At 42.1% G+C, this 21,631-nt stretch overlaps 1 protein-coding gene across 2 annotated transcripts in view; it reads right to left on the bottom strand.

Moving 5' to 3' along the window:
• Window positions 1-8,910: 8,910 nt before the first annotated feature.
• The window catches only part of TMCC3 (transmembrane and coiled-coil domain family 3), a gene marked incomplete at both ends in the record, with an annotated part of 119,955 nt that continues 107,234 nt past the window's right edge, over window positions 8,911-21,631 (bottom strand). For both annotated transcript variants that reach the window (XM_079549055.1, XM_079549054.1), the window contains 3 exons: window positions 8,911-9,213; window positions 11,242-11,377; window positions 12,342-13,240. In XM_079549055.1, coding sequence (XP_079405181.1) covers window positions 8,911-9,213; window positions 11,242-11,377; window positions 12,342-13,240 — 1,338 coding nt within the window. The remainder of the gene's footprint in view (window positions 9,214-11,241; window positions 11,378-12,341; window positions 13,241-21,631) is intronic.

Genomic DNA, 21,631 nt, shown 5'->3' with positions numbered 1-21,631 from the left:
ACGAGTCACGTTACCTCACGGCACGACCCAGCCAGCTGCAGAATCGGTGCGAGCAGGCAGCTGGTACTGGCTGGCATGAAGGAACAGAGAGCCAAATAAGGAGGCAGAAGGAGGGACATGACTTTCTCTTTTCAGACACAGAGAGCAGCTGCATCGCTAGTTTGGATGCTCGTGCTATCACAGCCTTGGTTTCCAGATAAAGTTAGGTTACATTAGCCCTACCTGACATGCCTCTGCAGCACAGCAGGGATCAGACTTCCCACCAACACCACAGGGAACAAAAATCAACACAAAGCTGTGCATTACTTGAGAAACACGGAAGTATGGCACTCTTCTGCCCCTGAACTTCGGAGCCTAGGCAAGTTGCAGCCCCGCCAGCCCCACACAGGACACGAGACCGAGACAACATCTCTCTGAGACGCGTCGTCCGCTTCTCCCCACTTTACAGACCCCTGCACGGGAACGACGCTCCCAGACGAACAGAGCAAGGCCTGGGAGGGCTGAGTGCACGCCGCACAGCGGAACGCCAAGCAGAAAACCCCCTCCAGCCCCTCAACAAACCCCCCACACCCAACCCGACCGGCCGCCGCCGCCAGGAATTTAAAAATGGCGCCGCGCCCCGCCTCGCCTCACCTTGCCGCCCGCTCGCGTCGCCGCCCGCCACCGCCCCGCAGGGTATCCTGGGAGCACCGGGACGGGCCGCGGCGAGGGGGCGGGGCGGCGTTGCCGGGGTAACGGGCTCACGCTGCCTCCCCGCTCCCGTTTGCGCCTGCGCCGTCGGCCCTGGCACCGCCTACACGCGGTGGAGGTGGCTGCGGGCGGGAACGGCCCTGTGGCGCCTCTATGGCCCTCCCTCCGGCGGGACGGGCGGCAGCGCTGAGGCGGGCTGGGCTGGCGGGTTGGCAGCGGGTTGCCGGTACCGCGGCACTGCTGCCCGCTTCTGTGCTGCGAGGCAAATGAACGCCGTACTTCATTTAGCCGTGTCTAAAGGGGGTTACAGCCAGAAGATGCCCGACAACGATAGCTGTTTTCTAGGCAACCAGCTGGTATCAGCACTGGGAAAGCTTGAGTCAAAGTAGAGATCTCCTCCAGGCGTTTGCCTGGCGGTACTGCTGGCAGCATGCGAATGGTATCGTCGTCTCCTGCGACAGCAGAGATACCTGTAACTGAGCAGCTCATGGTAATCCAACAACCGATGTGTTGGACAGCTGAGTTGTACTTGGCTTGGTGTAAGTTGCCTGAAAAAATACCACCTTTGGCCTTGCAAAATCGGAAGATGCAATCACTTTTAAATGCCATAGTGCTGTGATAAGAGTCTGTCCTTAAAAAGAGCACTTTTTACCGTGAAGCTCATTATGACCTGAATATAATTTTTAGCATGCAGTACCACAGAGTATATGCTAGCACATAAGACCACAATAAAAAGAAACTGTGAGGCAACTTATGAAACCATTACTCGGTCAGATGTGTTGTACAGGACTGCTGACCGCTCAGGCATCTCTAGTGTTCTACCAGCATGTACATAGGCTGTATCTCACTTATACAGCGCTGATTGTCTGCTTCCTTCCCTTCTACAGCTGTGACAGAAAGAGATGTTTTCCAGATTAGTGCCAAATTACTAAAATTGTACTCATCAGAGAAAAACTGCAGGTGGAATTTATTGGTCTATGGAGGATTTCACATCTGAGCATACTGTACTTGTATGTTACAGGCTTCAGATCTGACTGCACTTCCATTCCCATTCAATTGGCTCAGTTCTAGCCACACTAACTGAAAGACACTTTCTCCTAATTTACATACATGTAGTAGATGGATGGGACTTCATGCGAACAATCATGCAAGTGCTCATGACTGCTTCAAATGTAAACTCCTCCTTTATCAAGCACCATCTCCAGGCAAGCTTGATGATATAGTGCTTGCCCAGCCCTGGTGGAGGTGAATCCACCTCCACAGAATCATAGAATCGCAAGGTTGGAAACGACCTGCAAGATCATCTAGTCCAACCACCCTCCCATTCCTATTAGTACCACAAGCTACTAACCCATATCTCGTAGCTCCTCATCCAGGCACCTCTTGAACACTGCCAGGGACGGCGACTCCACCACCTCCGTTGGTAGGTCAACCTCCAAGGGCTCAGCATCACCATCAGGTGGATCAACATCCATTGGCTCTGATTTGCTGCTGCTCCTCTGAAGCAGATATTTCTTCGGTGGAGGAGGATCCATCCTCCTCCACAATGGCCTGCACTGGGTGGGAAGGGACTTTAAATTGTTCCTTGTGTCAGATAATTGCACAAGTTGGGTAGAGACTGGTGTTCTGTTGTCAGTCGCTACTTTGACAGTGGTTTATTTATAGTGGTTGTATTTGTCAGGAGGTGGCTTGTGACCAAGCCATGGCAATGTGACCCTAAGAATGTCCCATGAGAACCAAAACATGGCTGTGTTGGGCAAGGGGAGGCTATGGCCTGAGAGTTGCCCTAGGTGGCACTAATGGGATTCCATAGGGCTCTATTTTTGAACCAGTTCTCTTTAATGTTTTCATCGATTACTCCAATAAAGATCTGAAAGTTATATTAACTAAATTTGTAGATGATGCTAAACTGGGAGGAGTGTTGACACCCTTGAGGGCAGAGAGGCTTTGCACCAAGATCTTGACAAATTGGAGGTTTGGGCACCACAGTATCAGAATGACATAAAACTATCAGAGAATATCGAAAGGAGGGCTACAAAGATGGTGAAGAACCTGAGAGCAACCTGAGGGCCCTGGTTTGCTCAGCCCAGAGCAGAGGAGCTGAGGGGAGGCCTCATGGCGGCTGCAGCCCCTTGCAGGGAGCAGAGGGGCAGCACTGAGCTCTGCTCTCTGAGCCCAAGGGAATGGCATGGAGCTGTGTCAGGTTGTGGTCAGGTTGGGGGTTTGGAAGAGGTTCTTCACCGGCAGGCGGTGGGCACTGGCACAAAATCCCCAGGGCAGTGTCTGTGGCTCCAAGCTCCTGCATTTCAAGGAGTGTTTGGACAATAGTCTCAGACACAGGGTTTGATTTTGGGTGGTCCTATGTGGAGTCCAGAGTTGGACTCAGTTGTCCTTGTGGGTCCCTTCCAACTCAGGATATTCTGTGATTCTGTGAAAACACTGGCCAGAGTGCGCTATGCACTCTTCAAAACCTAAGAAACGAGCAGCTCAGAACAGATGATGAGTGAGACGCTGTTTTTATAACTAGTTTGTTGGCGTGTTAGCAGGGGTTGTTCAGCTCATCTCAGAAAAGGGCAGAAGTTATTAGCAGCTGGGGTGGACCCTGCTGTTTGTGAATTGAGTTAGTCTTAATATAGAAGTTGAGTTCCAGGCATCTGCATGAGACTCAGCATGACAAGACCAGTCTGCAGGTGACCTAGGAGCAACTGAATGGGAGGAATAGAAAGCTATAGGAAGTACAGCATGAGCCCAAAGCAAAACACTGTTACTGCACTATTCCTTCTCCATTTAGGGTGTAAAAATAAGATCACTGCTACTGGCTGCCAGTGCCAGATGACAGAAACTCTGCTTTGTGAAAAGGAAATATAAATGCTTTGCTTCATGTCAGCGACGCTTGCTATTAGGCACATCACATATTAGATTTTGCGGCACATGACCAAGATTTCTGACAATAGCGTAAAAAATTTGCCTTTGGTTTCAAATTCTGTTTTCCAAAAAAGTAATCCAAAGTGAGTCCAGCTGCTTGGCACAATAACATCATGTTTGCAGAACAGATTCACACAAGCTCTGAGAATAGCAGGATGATATCTCCTGTGATGTTTACAGATCTACTATGGCACAGATGTGAATACAATTCAAATGATCAGTTGGATCAGAACTGCAAGAGAGCACAATGCTCAGATTCTTCAGTACTTTAAAGCTTTCTTTCAGTTCACTAGCACTGCTACTGACAAAGAGAAATCAATATGAGGCAGAGTGATCAGACAGTAAGTTTAAGAGACAACTTCCATCATCAAATAAATGTAAATATGTTTTATTTAAAAAAAAAAAAAAAAAGTCAATGGCACCTTAGAGGCAGTCATGACTACACAACAAAATGTACAAAAATTACGTTTTTATAGTTGCATCTTTCCACTGTGGAGCATAAAGTGAGTACGCTATGAGAAACATTGGAGACTGCACATTGAGACAATTAACTCTAGTCAATTAAAACAGACAATTTCTGGTACAGGTTAAGATTAACAGGCCTAGCTTTCTTGGAGGGTGGTGGCGAAGAAAAGAAAAAAAAAAAAGGAAAGGAATGAGGCTTTGTGCAAAACTTCCCAACAACAGTGCAACTTCATATGCTATGCATAAAGCAAATCAGCTGTACAAGATCATTTGACAGTCCTCATGCAGTCTTTACACACAGCATCAACTCCACTTTTTTTTTTTTAGGGACAATATACAATTCCATTAACTAATGTTGGAATTTTCCTAGTCTTTCATTGCTGTAATGTGAAATGGTCTGATTCTTTCTCCTGGATTCTATCCAGCATCAGAGACCATTCAAACTTTCATTCATTCATTTGAAAACAAGGCTCTTATCAACTGTTGCTTTTTAAATGGGAGCAATATAATTAAAGGCCAAATTTTGGCATGACTACTGTCATCACTAAAAAAATAAAAACACAAAAAACCCCAGACAATTGACAGATATTTGCTTGATTAAAAAAAAGGAGAGTAAACTTGCCTGAGTTCCTAGCTGGACTTTCAGAAATGATTAAATTATGTTATCCAAATTAAAGTGTTTAATTACATTAATCTGTGTTTACCTTCTGCTGCACCATTGAATCCCAAGTTAATATATCTGTATCGCAGTAGAGATGGGCTTGGCTTCCAAAATCCCCTACCAGCTGGATGAACCACAAACTTCTGTTTTGTTTTGTTTTCCCAGATTATCTCTTGTTCATCAATTTTAACTCCAGAAAGCACTACTTTTGTTTATGTAGTTGACTTTGGATCAAGCATAAGCCTGGACTGATTCCTCCTTGAACAACACCATTCAACTTGAGCTTAAAATGTTTGAGTTCTTGTCTGAGTTATTCTGTAGCTAACAATTAGCTCGTAACTCTTAACGATCACTAAACTATGTTTACATTGGATTTACCCAGCTTCAACTTCCAGTCATTGTATCTTTGCTGCAGCAATTTGGCTTCACCTATTCTATTTCTAGTCCCCAGATAAACATTTGTGGTTTTGTTCAAAGAAAAACACTGGCTTTTAAAGATCCTTCATACGCAGCAGGTGCCAGGTCCATGTGCAATGGTTCTGCAGGAGAGACACTGCATAACACAGGTGTTTTGAAATTAAACCATAAGGACAGGCATTAAAAATTAACTTAAAGACATTTCATTTAGAGAACAACATCAAAGGGAAGTGAAATAATTGACTACCAGGCAGCACCAGGCAGAAAAGATACTGGCAATTTTTTGTAGAGTGGGAGTTATTAGAGACTGACAATGAGTAAGTGCAGTAGGTATACTACGAATGACGCTTAACGTGTTGTAGGAGAACAGAAAAGCTCACGATGTCCTGACACAACACGGTCAGTTGATTGAGAAGTTAAACGAGCTTCTCTCTGCAACACACACCCATGTCAGCAAAAGGTAAGAAACAGGTGAAGGCAGGAGGGGAGGCCTGCCTTTCTGGTGGAAACCAGCTTGGCAGAGCTCCTCGCACTGCAGCCTGTCTTTTGCCCTTCACATCTTGCTTAATTTCTTGATGCATGTCAGATCGCCCAGCAATTTAAATACAGCAGGGAAATAACCCAGAGAAGTGCTGTGCCCGTTTATCCATTAGGGTTGTTTAATTTCTGTAAGTAACATTACTCAGAGCTTACAGCTTTTTCTGCATCCCCTGTCAGATAAAAGCTAATACAGAAATGCAAGGACCTTCTGTTTCCAATTTGGCCCCAGATACTTTATCAGGATAGCGAGCAATCTTTCATAGGCCCATTGATTTTATGTTCTACCTTCATTTTGCACTGAGGACATCTTCCAGTGATGTAACGGGATGACCTTGGAGCAGAAAACCTTCGCATCCTCAGGATGTACCAACTGCCTTTGTTGCAAAACATGACAACTACCTGATGTTTCATTTTTAACTACATATACCAGCACGGGGAATTTCATCTGCCGAAGCATCTAATTGTGCATCAGGCAAAGAAGTTTTTAAGTAAAATTAACAATGCACGGTATCCCTTTCTTCTGCATGTACTCTTCTGAAGCCACATGACAAAATGCTGGATAGTGATTTCTTGAACAGCCCAACCAGAAGGCAGAAGGTTATAATAAGGAAGGCAGAAGAGCACCATCAAGACTCATGCATTTCTGATGATCACCTCCAGCATTCTCATGTTTTTGTTGTTGTTGGGTTGTAATTTTTTTTATTATTATTATTATTATTTTTTAACAAACGGAGATGCTTGTGGTCTGGGGAAATGAGAACAAAAAGTCATAGGGATTATTTGTAATTTAGCAAGTGGCTTCAGAAAGCAATGGACTCTGACTAGAAGCACGTGCATTATCTAAAGAAATGAAAAGTACAAATTAAAAATATACTATTTGCCTTTCTAAAAATGAAGATGGGAACAAATTATATTGAAAGAGTAGAAAAGACCAAAGAAGTCTCACATACATCAAAAGGGCATAAAAAGAAACCAAGGGAAATCCTCTCTTGTGATGTAAGGGCCAGAAAAGAGCAACATTTTTTCACCCTCTTTTTAATCTTTTTAGAATTGTAAACAGACTTCCCTGTGAAGATAACTTTATGAGCTGCATCAGTGGAGGCAAACTCAGTTAATCAGCTGGCTGAGAAAGGAGGCCAAGAGCAGATACTTGGAAGGGGGGCTGCAGGCTTGCTGCTGTGCACTGTGCCAAAATGAGTTAATAGAAGTGGGAAGAAAGGCCTTCCTGCACCAAGCAGCAGCAGGAGCATGTGCAGCAATTAAGGCAAAGAAGGTTTATGCATAACACAACTGTCATGCTCCTCTGCAGGGAATACAGAGGTAAAGGCAAAGAGGAAAAAAAAAAAAGAAAAAAAAAGGAAGAATGTATCTAATAATTTTTCCAGCCACAGCAGAGGCCATTGGTACATTTGGGCTTTATGATGTGATGCCACTTGCAGCAGGACTTCTGCTTTCCACTCCACCTTCCTCAGAAGATTGGACAAGGCCCGGTTATGAACATGGGTGTGCCTGATCTGATCTGCTACCAGTGCCTGCAGGCCAGGTACCATCCTTCCTTGAGCTGTGGCAAATACAAAGAATTTTTTAATGACCTTTATAGTGCTTTAATTTTTTTTTTTAATGCCAAGTCATATCATTACTTATGCAGTTAATTCTGTCCTTTCTTCAGCCCCCGAAGCCACAAAAAGGTAACTATATTCACTGATAATCCAGCAGTCAAGAAATGTCAAAGCTCTTCCACTGCCTCCCTGTTCCTCAGAATAAAGATTTCTGAATTTCTACACCACCTATTGAGTAATTGTGATCGAGTAAAAATAAAACAACCTGCACCCACTCAAGGAGTTCCCTTTCTACCCCTTCTGTAAAGACGGCATAACAAATACCACAACTGAAAAAGAAATCGTAATGACAGTTAATTCAGAAGTAAGTAACACTGAACATCAAATAACTAGAGACATTTTTTTCCCCCATTTAATACAGAGCAGAGGAGCCATTCTGTTGGTTGTTGTTTGTTTGTTTGTTTGTTTAATTTTATTTTTTATTAAAGATCTTGTTCTACACGATGGCTGAGAGCCAAGCAGAGGATTTCGGGGATTTTTTTTTCCTGCAGTTCCTAAACAAAATAATCTCTAGTAAGAAAACAAACCCAACCCTGTCTCCTAGTATGGCACTGTACGATAATACATTATTTTCAGGAATGTCTGTTAAGAGAGTCTGCACAGTGTTTGTCTATTTACAGAAGTTTAACTCCCTGCTCCCCTAAGGATCAGTTCCCTCATGCTTCTTCTGCACTGTTTAATCTGACATAAGGGAAAAAAAATCCACTGTAGCCAGAGTCCCACTATATATCTGCTCTGCATTCAGCTAAGAAACCCCAACAATTCAGAGCTAGCAAAGGCTAATCTAAATGTTGCCTTTCTCAGTGCCTGAAGCAAGTGAGCACTTTTCTTTGCATGGAAACATACCCATGAGTTACACTTGCTCCCTCACTCCTTTATGAAGTGGCTTGGAGATTTACTTAATTCAGTTCTTCATCTTTGTAAGCTTTGTGCCACATTCACGTTTTTCTCGAGAGTGATAAGGGACAACAGAACAACTGCTAATTGTGGTCACTAGTCATCAGCGGTCTAATTTTTGAGCAATAAACTCTTTGTACAAAGAGTTACTAGCAGAAGCATCACAGGTTTTGCTGCTCCTGAAAACTGGAAACTCCATGTATCATTACCCATTAATTTAGAAACGAGAATTATTAATACTGTACAGTTTGGCTTATCTTGGTAGCTGGATTCAGAGAGAAAATGATTTATCTAAAAGGGCTGATACACGCTGTGATGTGCTTCCTTGTGATCACACTCCTTGCACTCCAGTCCAGTGAAAAGAACACCTCACACTTGCAGTGGCTTGGATCCCTCCCAGAGCATCCCACCATCTTCTGTGGTCACAGGCTTGTAGAGTGGACAACTGGTTGGATTAAGGCAGAAGACTGACACAAGTTAGCGGCTTATCACAGACACGGCCCAGTTTGACACAATCTGACTGAACAGTCTACTGACTGCCAACAAGTACACATTTACATATTTACACCTTACAATCCGGGAGTCTTTGTAGGCTTCTTCATTCAGTCTGCACATTTAAACTGACAAAAAAAATTGTAAACACACAGCACTTAAAAACAGAGAGGAAGAAAAAAAACAACAGCTAGACCAGCAGCTTCATCTTGGTATAATCATCCTTTCTATGGCACAAACGATATGATCCCAGTTCTTGCAAAATATTGCCAGCAGTGTCACTGCGAAGAAAGTGCAGATGATATGAAAACGGCTCTTCATCATAGGAGCAATGAACTTTGCAATAGTAGAAACGCACACTAAGATGACAGTCATGAAGGCCAAGATAACATTTATACATTTCCCCAGGAGCACTTTGGCATTAACCGTTTCAGTTTGCTGTGCTTGCTGTTCCTGCTGATGGAGCTCCAGTTTTGAAACCCGGGTCTGGCACGTTTCCAAGGCTTCCTAGAGATAGAAAAACAAGAATCAGGGCAGCTCTGTTCCACACAGTGCTTCTTGTTTTAGCAGCAGGATCATCCATCATCTAGATTACAAAGTGTCATTTATAATAGACAGCTAAAACTTGAATGAAACACCAACTCATTTAAAAGTAAACATACATATTTATCTACTTCTATGTATCACTGCCTATTTGGGCATAATTAAGTCTGACAACACTGTCCAAAATATAGTATTTCCATTTTTCATGCTTGAGAAAAATTATCATAGATCTAATGCTCACGATAACGTGTCATGTATATACTGATGAGAAAAAGTGCTGGGAAAGTTGTTGCCACGGCAACTGACTGCATTAAAACAGTGTCAAAGTAATTTTCTTTGCATAGACTACAGAAAACATTACAGTAGTAAAGGCTTGCTCTGATACTAATTAAATTACTGTGCAACATTTGACTTAGGCCACCTCTCTGGTGTACAATACTTTTGTCCTCAAAGCCACCAACAGTACAGTGCTAGGTCTGAGTTCTCAGCATCTTACTGATTCCTCATTCTGTCACAGTGTCAGGGCTCATTCATCCACACCTCAAGTGAACAACATGCAGTGGAGACATCTGTAGCGATGCCTGTCCAGCATTCTCTCTCTCTCATGATATATTCCACTTCACAATTTGTTCTAAAGAAAGTAGACTCTGCTATTCTGCTTGGGAGTGGACTAAAAATGGTTTTTGAGTCAAACAGCTGCTGAATCAGTCACCCACACACAAAACTTCTCATGTAAACACATCCAGCTGCTTCACTGACTTGCCTAAATGCCACTTCTTACTTGGGTTGTGACTTGGGCACCATCATATGACACAGTGTAAGGCTTGTTTCATGAGATGGATCAACTTGGTGTAACCTTTTAACACTGCATAGAAGGAAGAAAGTATGCTCCAGCATCTCTACTTCCTTCCCAGTCTCAAACTCCAGTCATTTTCCTTGGGCTGGAAGGAGTGTTCTCCTGATCTCACAGTAAATTGATTCAATCCAGCATTCCATGTAAAAAAACAACTAACACACTGTATGCAGAGCTATTAGCTCTTTGACTGGATCTGTTTTCTCATGGCTTACTGTAAGACCGGTCAGTCACCGGAGTCAGCAAAAAACATGGCCATTTACAAAAGACAGGTTCCTTTCTCAGTTGTAGGAATTAGTACACAGAAGATTGTTCTCAGTCTTTTATCAACCAGGAAAGAGGCTAATCTTCCTGCTCCTGGCCTGCTGCCTGCGCTACACTTAGCGATGTGAGCACAGGCATGTACAGAACAGTTTCTGTTCACCATCTGAGCCTATAAGATGAGAGTCATTGAGCATTCCTCATTCATCAGTGAATGAAAACCTAAAAGTAAGGCATCCGCCACTTCCTCAGACTTCAGATAGAAGTATTATACATTATACCAACACTTAGATCGTGTGTAAATATTGAAGTATATAATTACATAGTGTTCATGACACACCTGAATACGTTAGTGGTTTTTGACTGAAGGCAGACAAGACTATAACATATTGGTTTGAACACACCGTATCGCTTCGACTAGAGGGGCTGCTGTAACCACAGGTTAAAATTCTTACATTATAATGACAAATCTGCAAATCTATCAGTTCTCTTCTCACTTTAAACTCAATTTATTATAAACGTTGTCTTGTAACACAACTACATATTGGAAAAAGTCTGAGCAAGAGGTTTGTGTTAAGACAGTGTGAATAGACTCAAATCCTTCCTCCTTTGGTGCAAGAAATTAGAACACTGCCCATTCTTCATCCACAAGCCTGCCTATATTGTATCCTCAATTCCAACAGGTAAAATTCTGAGTCTATCGTAACAAGTGGAGACTGTATCACTAATGAAAAAGTGCTGAAGTTTCACCTTAAAATAGAAAACAGGGCTTAAGTCTTTCCTCACAGTTTTACATATAAGGATATAGAATGATGCAAATGCTTTACTGTACAAGATTTACAGAAAATGTTAGCAGTTTGATAAGCATAAAAAAGTACCTGAACATCTCGTGATCGCTCATATGCCTGATAGGCCACTTTCTCCTCTATGCTGGCTAGCTCTTGTTTCAAGTTTGCTGTCTCATGTTGATGAAGATCAGTGAGATCATTTAATTGGTCTTCCAATCTTTCATATCTTTTCAAGAAAAAAGGTCTAAATTTAGTGCCTTCTATTCAAGTAATGCTAAATCAAGAAAACAATCACACATTTTTAGAACTTCTCAGTATTATCGATTCATCTAATTGGCATTAGAAAGCACTAGAGAAATCAGTAGCATTATTGGAAACACTTCACAAGCACTTACTCGACAAACAAAAGCTTTCTGTGAGTGTTCCTTGCTGGCAGTGCATATTAAAGAACAAATATCTGCATATCATTGGTGAATTATATAACAACAAACCAGTGGCAGAAATTACCCAACTCACATTTCATATTTTTCACTGTTCGTTAAGACAATAAAATGTGGTTTCTTAAGTAAGCTTGAGCCAGCTAACAACTCACCAGCAGTGACGATTTTCCCTGGATCCCCCCTCAATCACAGCTGTAAAGTCCTATAGCTCACGTACAGCCCATTCTGGCACATCTCTACATGGTAAATCAACTAAACTAGTAGAAAGCTAAACCTTTTTTGTCAATCTGCGACCTGGTTTAGCACACAAACAGACAAATACTTCCGTTGGCACAAATGGCATGAAGGTACAGCAGGTGCAAACCCTCTGTAGAACACGTCTCACTTCCCACAGTGAGAAAGGAGTTAATTACAAGCAACAGATGCAAAAGGAGGTTGTGCTTCAGCACTTAAAATTACACCACACCTGTGTAAACTGTGCCCTTGTGTCCACTAGATAGCATTGTGCCTGAGAAGTGTTTGCACAAGGTACTCAGCACTAAAGATGTCACAGCTGTAAGCCATCTGTCAGTTTCAGTAAGGCAGTTATTGGGAGATGTGGAACATTTTAGTACTAGATATCAGCTGGAATTATTTTTTCCTTTTACTTCTGAAGTATCACATACACACACACAAGCACACACTTCACATTTTTCAAATAGCTTCTATGTCCATAAAACTCATTTTGAGAGAACAATTAAAAGAAAATACCTATATCTTTCCTCCTGTAACATTTGAGAAATAAAGCCATAGTCTCTCTTAAACTGTGTTTTTAAATTCTCTATGTCATCAGCTAATTGGGACTGAGTTTCCTTTATTTCCCTTAGTTCCTCCAAAATCATAGAAAGCTTTCCTTGGCTGTCCAGGGCACCAGCTGTGGCAGGACCAAATGAATTATTTCCATTGCTGTCTGCCGAGCCAGAGGTGCCACTTGAGCATTCGTCATCGCTAACGTATTTTGGTTTGGCAACAATGGTGGCACTGCCCCCATAGGTTCTAGAGCTCGTTTCTGGCCGAAATTCCTCCAGGGTGTTTTTGAGATGAGCGATGTTGTCAGCACTACCAAATTTGTTTCGGATCAGATTTGCAAACTCTCTTGACTTGCTGAAAACAAAGACAGGCGGTGTCAAGGATACACCTGGCACGCTCGATTTGTTGCTCTCTGTTCCATGCCCAGAGCTACGAGGCTTTCCATGCTGAATATCTTTCAAATTATCTTTGGAAGTATCCTTAGTACTTTTGGAAGATCCATTTTGTTCAATATCCTTGAGCTTTTTGTGGTATTGCTCTAACTTCTTCTGCAGCTGGGCAATGGAGTGGGCAGATTTCTGGTTCTTTTTCTCAAAGACTTGTTTAATGCGTCCAGCCTGTTGCTTGTCTGCACTGTTTACCAGTTTCAAGTACTCAGCCACATTTCCATCTCGAGCGGTTTGTTCGACTTTGATTTGTTCTGTAACCTTGAGGATTTTCTGTTTCAAGCTATCTGCGCTGAGTTTGACTTTGTGAAACTCTAGGACTCCATCTGGTACATCAAAGTTCAGATTGGTGTCAGAGCCTCCACGGCGAATGTTAAGTGGCAAACTGAGAGTATTCATGTCATGTCTTTCCACCTGAGGAGAGAGAAAAGAGACAAACAGAGCGTGAATTTTATTTTTGAAATCCCACTTTCCGTTTCTACATGTAATTATAACAAGTAGAGAATGCAAGGTATTTTACTGTAGCAAGTGTCATTGAAATTGGAAGCATTTTTCTCAGTTTGCCTAGACTGAAAAACAGAACAAGGAACTGCCTCATCTCCATTAAAAAAAAAAAAAAAACAAAAAACAAGACTAATGAGAGCAAAAATTATGCAAGTATAGTTCTTCAAAATCATATACAGTTCACTACAAAATTAGAACAACACCTGATTAGGAGAAGGTCCTAAATACTAATATTAAGAACTTCAGAGAGATCACAACTGTTAATTGCTCTATTGTTCTCATAGAAATGGTCACATACTGATAGAGTTGGTAAATAGATCTTTCATTCTACAGGGAACAGTATATTTTACCAGGATAAAGCCTCTTTTTGATAAATGTTCCTCCCATTCAAGTTCATCACACTCAGAAGTTTTTGCACACCTGGCAGAACACTTCTGGAAATGTACAGAACGCTTCAGCAGGAAGCAGCTGTTAGCTTTTAGTGCAGACATCACAGAGAAGGAACTGCCCCACAGTTGACTTCCCATACTTGATGAAGATGTCTAACAACTTCATCTGTTTTGGTATCAAACTCACCAATTGGGATTTACCAAAAGAAACTCAGGAAAGAAAACTGCACTCACTCAACTGTAGGATCCACACACCTTAACAACGACCCCAGGCAGTGTAACCAAAACAATTAGTCAACATGTCACAATATCAGCACAATGGATTATTCACCTTTTTTTAAAGAAAGGCAAGATAGTCTGATCAAAAACACACAGAGTATCTCCTCCTATAAACTCAAAGCCACAGAAGAGCCAGTGAGACAAGAATGGCCTAAAAGAGACTGAGGAACAAGACATGGTACCCCACTGAGGGACACGCATCACGCACAGATTGACCACAACAGCTAACCTCACCCTGCATCCACTGTGATGAGTTACAAACATGGAGGAAGTAACACAGCTATAAAATTGGATCTGTCCCTGAACATTTCAGAGACGAGACCATCTCTGCTCTTGCTTTATATTCTTACCCTTTTATTACCGAGGACTATGGGGCTGGTTGGTTTAGTTGTCTTTGGGTTTGTTTTGTTTTGCTTCTGCACTGCTCAGACTCATCATAGCAAGATAACATAACATAAGGAGGTGGATAGTGCGTAGATAGTGATAGGACAAGGAGGAATGGTTTTAAACTAAAAGAAGGGAAATTAAATCAGATTAGAAATTCTTTATTCAGAGGGATGTGAGGCACTGGCACAGGCTGCCCAAAGAAGCTGTGGATGCCCCATCCTTGGAGATGTTCAAGGCCAAGCTTGACAGGGCCCTGGGCAGCCAGATATAGTGCCTGATTTAGTCAGCGGTGACCCTGCCCACGGCAGGAGGACTGGAACGAGATTTCTGAGGTCCCTTCCAATCCAAGCCATTCTATGATTCTATGATTATTAAACAAACTGCTTACAATGGCCTGAAAGTCCATCAATCTTCTTTCCCTAATGTTTCTTTTTTTTTTCCCTCCACAAATTGCTTTCTCAGGAAACCAGCACGATGTCAAGCTGGCCACAGCCAACAGCATCTACTTCACAAATAAAAAGCACTTCATCAACACTTGCGCAAGAAACTAATAAAGCCCTCAAGACACTTCCCACCCCAACCAAACGTGACGTGTTTACTTCATAAGCTGATGAGACTTTTAAATTCCATTTTCATAAAAACTTACAAGAAACTGGCAGGCTCCTGGTAAAAAAGTATAATTTGTTGTTAAGCCTCTTCTGTGTGAATTTATTAAACTAGAACAGCCTGTTTGCCTTTCCAACTATGGCATTGCTGATGTGAAAGGGTCCATAGCAGAGCTGGGATCTGGCACTGGTGAAAAGCAGATGAAGTAGAAGTTCACATTTTCTAACCTCCAAAATAAATGGATGCTTGGAAGCAATGCCAACTGAACAGCTCTAGGTTTCACAGTTTCTTCAGAAGAATATTGGTTAATGGTGATACTTAAGACTTGGAGTCTATTCCAAGGATTAAACCAATACTGTAGCCTCATAGCTCTGCATTTTACCACTTTGCTTAAAATAATTAATACTGAGCCATGTGCTTAATTATTGAAAAGGGATACAAGTTGTTTATAGATACAGAAACATATATGATTTAATATCATGTCGTTTCAGTGATGCCATCTCATTTTTGTATTAAGCACAAATGCAACACATGGATGGGATGGCATTTCATATTTATTACTACAACATCTAATTTGAAAGGTAACAAAAGTCATAGGTGGCTCAACACTAACTTCAATTTTTTGTATTTATTATTATTATTACTATTGAACAAGTCTTAGATCTATAACTATAGTGGAAAAAACAGTTACCATTTTTGAAGTGGCAATATTCATAATACTGTTATGGTAGCTAAAACATGCACTTAAATTACACAAAAATAGATTCACGCAGAACACAGGCAAGAAAAGCAACCAAGGCAAACAGCTGAAAAGCTGCTTGATACAAGCTTTGCATCCCATATTGCAGATATTTCTTTAAATGCATTTACTGGGTTTGAACAGCAAAGAGAAAAAGCTAAGCATAAAACAATAGTTTCCTGAAACAACCAAAGACATTTTTTAATAAGCTTTGGCACAACAGCATACTATAATAAATCACTGACTTGCATATATACACAAGACAGATCCATCACTGATATTACTGAGGACAAGCTGTACGTACTTCCAAGAATGGGTGGGTCCATTTCTAACCTCTACACAGCAATGAATGTTTACTTCCTGAGTACAAAATACTCTAAAAATACACTGTAATAATTGGATATAAGCCCAATCAGATCCCTTCTCCCTCATGTCCTCTCCCTCGCTGGAGTTTCCAACAGTCAGCAAGGTCTGCCTTCATCCCCGCGCCTTCCTGGAACCTCAAGGTCATAACAGCAATAGGGAAAGAAAAACAAGAGTGTCAAGGGATTACATCAGCTCAGACTCATTGCTTTTGCATGCAGGGAAAGGTAGAGCACATGGTAAATCTACTTCTGAAATGAGCAAAACAATGGTAGGCTCAGATTAAATTCTGTGAAGTTTAGAATAGTCGAGATTCCCAAATAAAATGCTAGAAGTTTTTCCTATCTTAAGATGGGACCAAGAATTCACCAAGGGCACAGGAGAGCCACAACCAAACCATCCCCTTAAGCACAAGGGGAGAAAGTGGCAGTGGCTTAAAGGCAACCTGCCATTCATGAAGAAGCATTCAGAGCACAACAGTGCTTTAAAAACACAAGCTCAGAGGAAAGGGTAAGGATTGTATCAGTACTTTGATGATACACCGGTTTTCTCATTCACCATCTGCAAAAGTAAAGCTCACACAGGCAGGCCAAGCAAACCACAAGTCCTAAAGGACCAACGTGCCCCAACGTCACGGGTAAGATTTTAAACTCATAAGTGTCTGTGGGAAAGGGCACCACGAGGATGGGAACTGCAGAAAGCACACACCTGTGGGTCCCGTCACTAACAACTGCAAGCCATGAAGATACCAAGTGATAGTCTTATTCATCTGGGCTCAGTTCAAAGGTTTAGTTTTGTTCATTTGTTGTACTGCCTTGTCACCTGCCACAGCTGTGCAAGCTAAGCAAAAGCTTAGATGACAACTTAAAGTTATTAAGAATTTTAGAGGAATACCCGATCAGTGTTCAGAAAAAAAAAAAAATCTGCAAGAAACATGCAAAGTAGGATAAGAGCAGCTCTAAAGCTTTTTAGGGCTTAGCAACAGCAGCAAAGATTATCAGGACTAATTCTTTTTTCTTTTTCTTGTCAGGAACCATCCACACACCAGAAGAATAGTGGTTCCGATGGCTAAAAGAACATGCAGTTGAACTCTTCTTAGTTGTCAGCATATTCTCAAAGCAGAAATGTGTTTGGGAAGGCAATTTTACCCATTGCTTACAAATTCAGCGCTCCTTCTAAAATCCACAGGAGAAGAATTCTTCATGGATGTCTCAAACCTGCACTTGATTATCATCAAGGGTTTTAATTTATATAAAAATCAGTGCACAAAATTATTGCTGTGCAGTATCCTCACTGCAAAACACCTTCTTGATTTTTTGTTTCTTAAAAAGCTGCTTAATTATAACATCCAGAAGTAGCTGCACTTAATATATTATAACAAGTCACATGGAGTTAAGAATGCAGGAATGAGGACAGACAGTAAACGTTGCTTCTGCTCTTTCCTAGGGAAATCAGAGATCCAGGTGTTAAATGACTAGTCTGAGACCACCCAAAAAAATACAGGAGTCAATTAATATGAAAGACAGTTCCTTCATCATCAACAGTTCCTCTACTGCCTGTCAAAATACAAACATTAAAGCTGTATGGAGCTCCCACCAGAACACAGGGGGTTTATTTCAGGTCACAGTCAAAGTCTGGCTCCTGCCAAAGTCTGGCAACACCAAATTCACCACTGGCACAAAGCATTTCCTAGAAAGCTAATCTCATTACCAGAGGGGGTCAGTTACTTGTTTTTATTCCACTTCCAATCTGCAGCTGCAGCAAAGAAATTTTTAAAGCAGCCCCAAATACCCTTATGCAGATATTTGGGCTTCAGTATTCAAAAGCTGGGGAGCTCCAAGGCTGTTTCAGGAGCGAGGCATCACACTGAGGCACAGTAGCCAGCAGCCTTGAACACTTATTGAAAGTACAAAGTAACCTCTCATCCAGTTTCTCATTAAAGGAAAGAACTAAGGCCAAATTAGCTGGGTCACTGCTTGCCTGAGTTAAGCATTTAGATACAGTATTGCTTCCAATTAAATCAACAGCGTGAGAACAATGGAGGGAAGAAGCAGTTTTCTGCTTGATGACTAACACCAAATACTTCAAAACACAACATTCACTGAAAAGTCCCCTCATTCACGACCTACCATAAGCCCTGTTCCAGGTTGTTCCACAGCATAAAGCCGACACAAGCAAATCAGCTTCAGTACAAACAACTTCTGTGCCCAGACAAATTCACCAATCACCCTCTACTTGTTGTGTAGCAGTCAATGCCAAATCACCGACTTGGCAAAGGACAACAAAACAGAGATGAACTAACACTCAAAGTTACTATGCTAGTAAGCTTCCTAAGAGGGTAAGAGGTAAGCTCTACGTTACATAATTAGCTGCTTTGCTTCAAGTCAGTCCCACTGTTTAGACAAGCACCATTAACAAACGTTCATTAAAATTGTCTCTTAGCTTCTTAAATCAAAATAAACGTCATCTTTGTGTCTATGCTCCTTTCATCTCAGGCTTCCATAGCAATTAATGGAAAGGTAGAGGGGTCTCACAGCCCCAGATGCTACAGCGGTGCATGTGAGATTCCTGCTCCCTCCGAAGGAGAGCATCTTTCACCTGACACAAATCCCTCAAAACACTGCCAGTATGAATCAGCACAGGGATGGCAGATCTTTGAAGAAGGATGCAAGGCATTCAGCATGCCTTCTTTCCAATTCATTATTCAACTCATTTTAGTGTTTCATCCATTCCAGCACCACTATAGCTCCCATAGATTTTCTTCCTCTTCCATTCAAGAGGAGCCTTTTTTTATTCTTTGTGTTGAAACAGGTGGCAAGAATGAAAATTTCCAGAACAGCGTGAAATGTCCTGGAGAGCCTGCACCATACATGCTCAATTTTATTAAACTCCTTTCTATGAATGAGAATTTCTTAAAAATCCAGTCTTATCTCTGCCGTGACCACCACTTTCATAGTGAAGCATCTCCTCCTGATTTCCCACCGTCAGGGATGTATGGTGCGCTTGCCTTCATATCACCCCACTGTCCAGCTTCACATCACAGATGATCTAGTCAGTGTTAATTAAGCCACAGCAGGCTACCTGTCTGCCCCCAACCCAGTCCTTTCTCTTTCACAATCAGTTATTTTGCTTTAATTGCCAGTCAGATTGCCTAGGCCCTTCCTGAGATCCCAGCTCCTGGAAACATGCAAGCATATCAGATATTCTCAGGGAACATTACTAAAAGTTTCTCATTTTAGGTTGGAGGGAGAGAAATAAATTCCACATCTAACTTCACAGTCAGCAACCAATGAACTCCTCCTTCCCCCAGAGCATATACAATCACAGAACTGCAGGGGTTGGAAGGGACCTCCAGAGATCATCGAGTCCAACCCCCTGCCAAAGCAGGTTCCCTACAGCAGGTCGCACAGGTAGGCATCCAGGCAGGTCTTGAACATCTCCAGAGAAGGAGACTCCACCACCTCCCTGGGCAGCCTGTTCCAGTGCTCCGTCACCCTCACCTAAAGAAGTTCTTGCGCACATTTGTGCGGAACTTCCTATGCTGCAGCTTATGTCTGTTTCCCCTTGTCCTGTCTCCATGTACCACTGAAAAGAAACTGGCCTCACCACTATGGCCCCCACACCTCAGATATTTATAAACCTGGATCAGGTCCCCTCTCAGTCGTCTTTTCTCAAGGCTGAACAGACCCAGTTCACTCAGCCTTTCCTCTTAGGAGAGATGCTCCAGGCCCTTCACCATCTTCGTGGCCCTCCGCTGGACTCTTTCCAAGAGATCCCTGTCTTTTTTGTACTGGGGAGCCCAGAACTGGACACAGTACTACAGATGAGGCCTTACCAGGGCAGAGTAGAGGGGGAGAATCACCTCCCTCGACCTGCTGGCCACGCTCTTTTTAATGCATCCCAGAATGCCATTGGCCTTTTTGGCCACGAGGGCACACTGCTGGCTCATGGCCAACCTGTCAATATACAATGATATGGATATTTTTGTAAGTATGATTAAAAAGTACAATCCACAAAAATTCAAATCAGAATCTGACATGATTTTTATTTTTTTTTTTTTTTTTTTAAATTGCTTTGAGCCAGTAACACTTACATAAAACCTATTTTGTTATAGGAACATTACAACTAAACAAAAAAAGAATGTTGGAGACAAATACTTCAAATCCAGGCAGTGGCCCTCGTGTGCAGAAGACCCAACACACGGGTATTTTGTTTGCTTTAACAGCCACAAAACTTCCATCTATAAACAACAGAACAATAGCTGCATCGCGCATAACATCTTTTCATTTGCGTTAATGTTGTGGCAGCACATCCTGAGCACATAAACAATCACATCTTGTCCTGTACATGAACTGAGCCACTCACTCAAGCAGCTTGCTTCTTCCTTTTTTGCCCATCTTCCTTCTCAGCACACTCTTCTCACACTGGGCTGACGAAGGAGAAGCTCAGAACCCTTCTGTTACATCATCAGCTCTCTGTCCACACAGCGGACTTTCAGATCATTTCAATACAAAAGCCTCAAAAGATACAGCCTGTTTCACTACTCAGTGTGACTAGCAGCTACGGGCTGCCTGGAAAGGAGAGCAGATGCCAGCTTCCATCATTAAGGGAACTCCTGGGCAACTTACAGATATGGCTCACATTCCTCTTTAAGAAGAGTTCACACATCTGACCTTTGTCCCACCTCTGACTTTCAGACGTTAGAAGCTCAAGCCACGCTTGTCCATTTGGTTCAGAAACCCGGCCGCCCTCATGCCCAGCTATCAGCAGCAATCAGATATGCTACTCTAAGCACTTTAAGGCCCCTCCTTCCCACTACTGCCCTTATGCTTCAATCTACTCTCTGTTTTGAAGAGCCTCCTGTTGCCTTCTCCACAGTAACTACTGAGTATCTTCACAAATAACTTCCTTTTACAGAGGTTAGTTACTCATACACACGAGCAAGCATTGACTATTTGTCACAGCACACATACATGAAGTACATTTTTTCAATTGCGTTCCTATATCTGATATCAAAGGCTTGATACAGATAGCTTTAGTGAGGCCAAAGGCAGAAAACTGCAGAGACATAACAGTGCTCTGAATAAACTCTGCAGAGAAAGCATCTTAATCGCAGTGTAGCAAGTGCCAAAATTCCCTGCAGAGTCAATGGATTTAACTGTGATCTCCTGAAGATCACAACAACAGAGCTTTAAACCATTTTATTGTTTCATTTTTTAAAGCCAAAATCTATTTTTTATTTATTTTTTACTGATGAGGCAACATAAAACACACTGCTGACACTTTTCAGCCAATAGATGATTCTATTTTAGGGGATGAGGGTAGAAATCATCCTGCTCACGTTATAGAGGCTGACAAAGGAGTCAATACAACCACAGGAACATTCCAATTCATATAGAGGCCACAATTAGCTGTGCATCAATTGGTGTATTTGCTGCTAATCGCCTGTTTGTTAGTTGCAAGGGAAGAAAAGCCTTTTGGAAGCCGACAACAATTTCTAAATGAACTGTTTGGTTAAGCGTCCTGAAGGAACCATAT

This window comes from Tetrao urogallus (assembly GCF_951394365.1).
Source record: "Tetrao urogallus genome assembly, chromosome: 1".
NCBI lineage: Eukaryota > Metazoa > Chordata > Aves > Galliformes > Phasianidae > Tetrao > Tetrao urogallus.
This window is presented reverse-complemented; position numbering and strand designations above follow the sequence as displayed.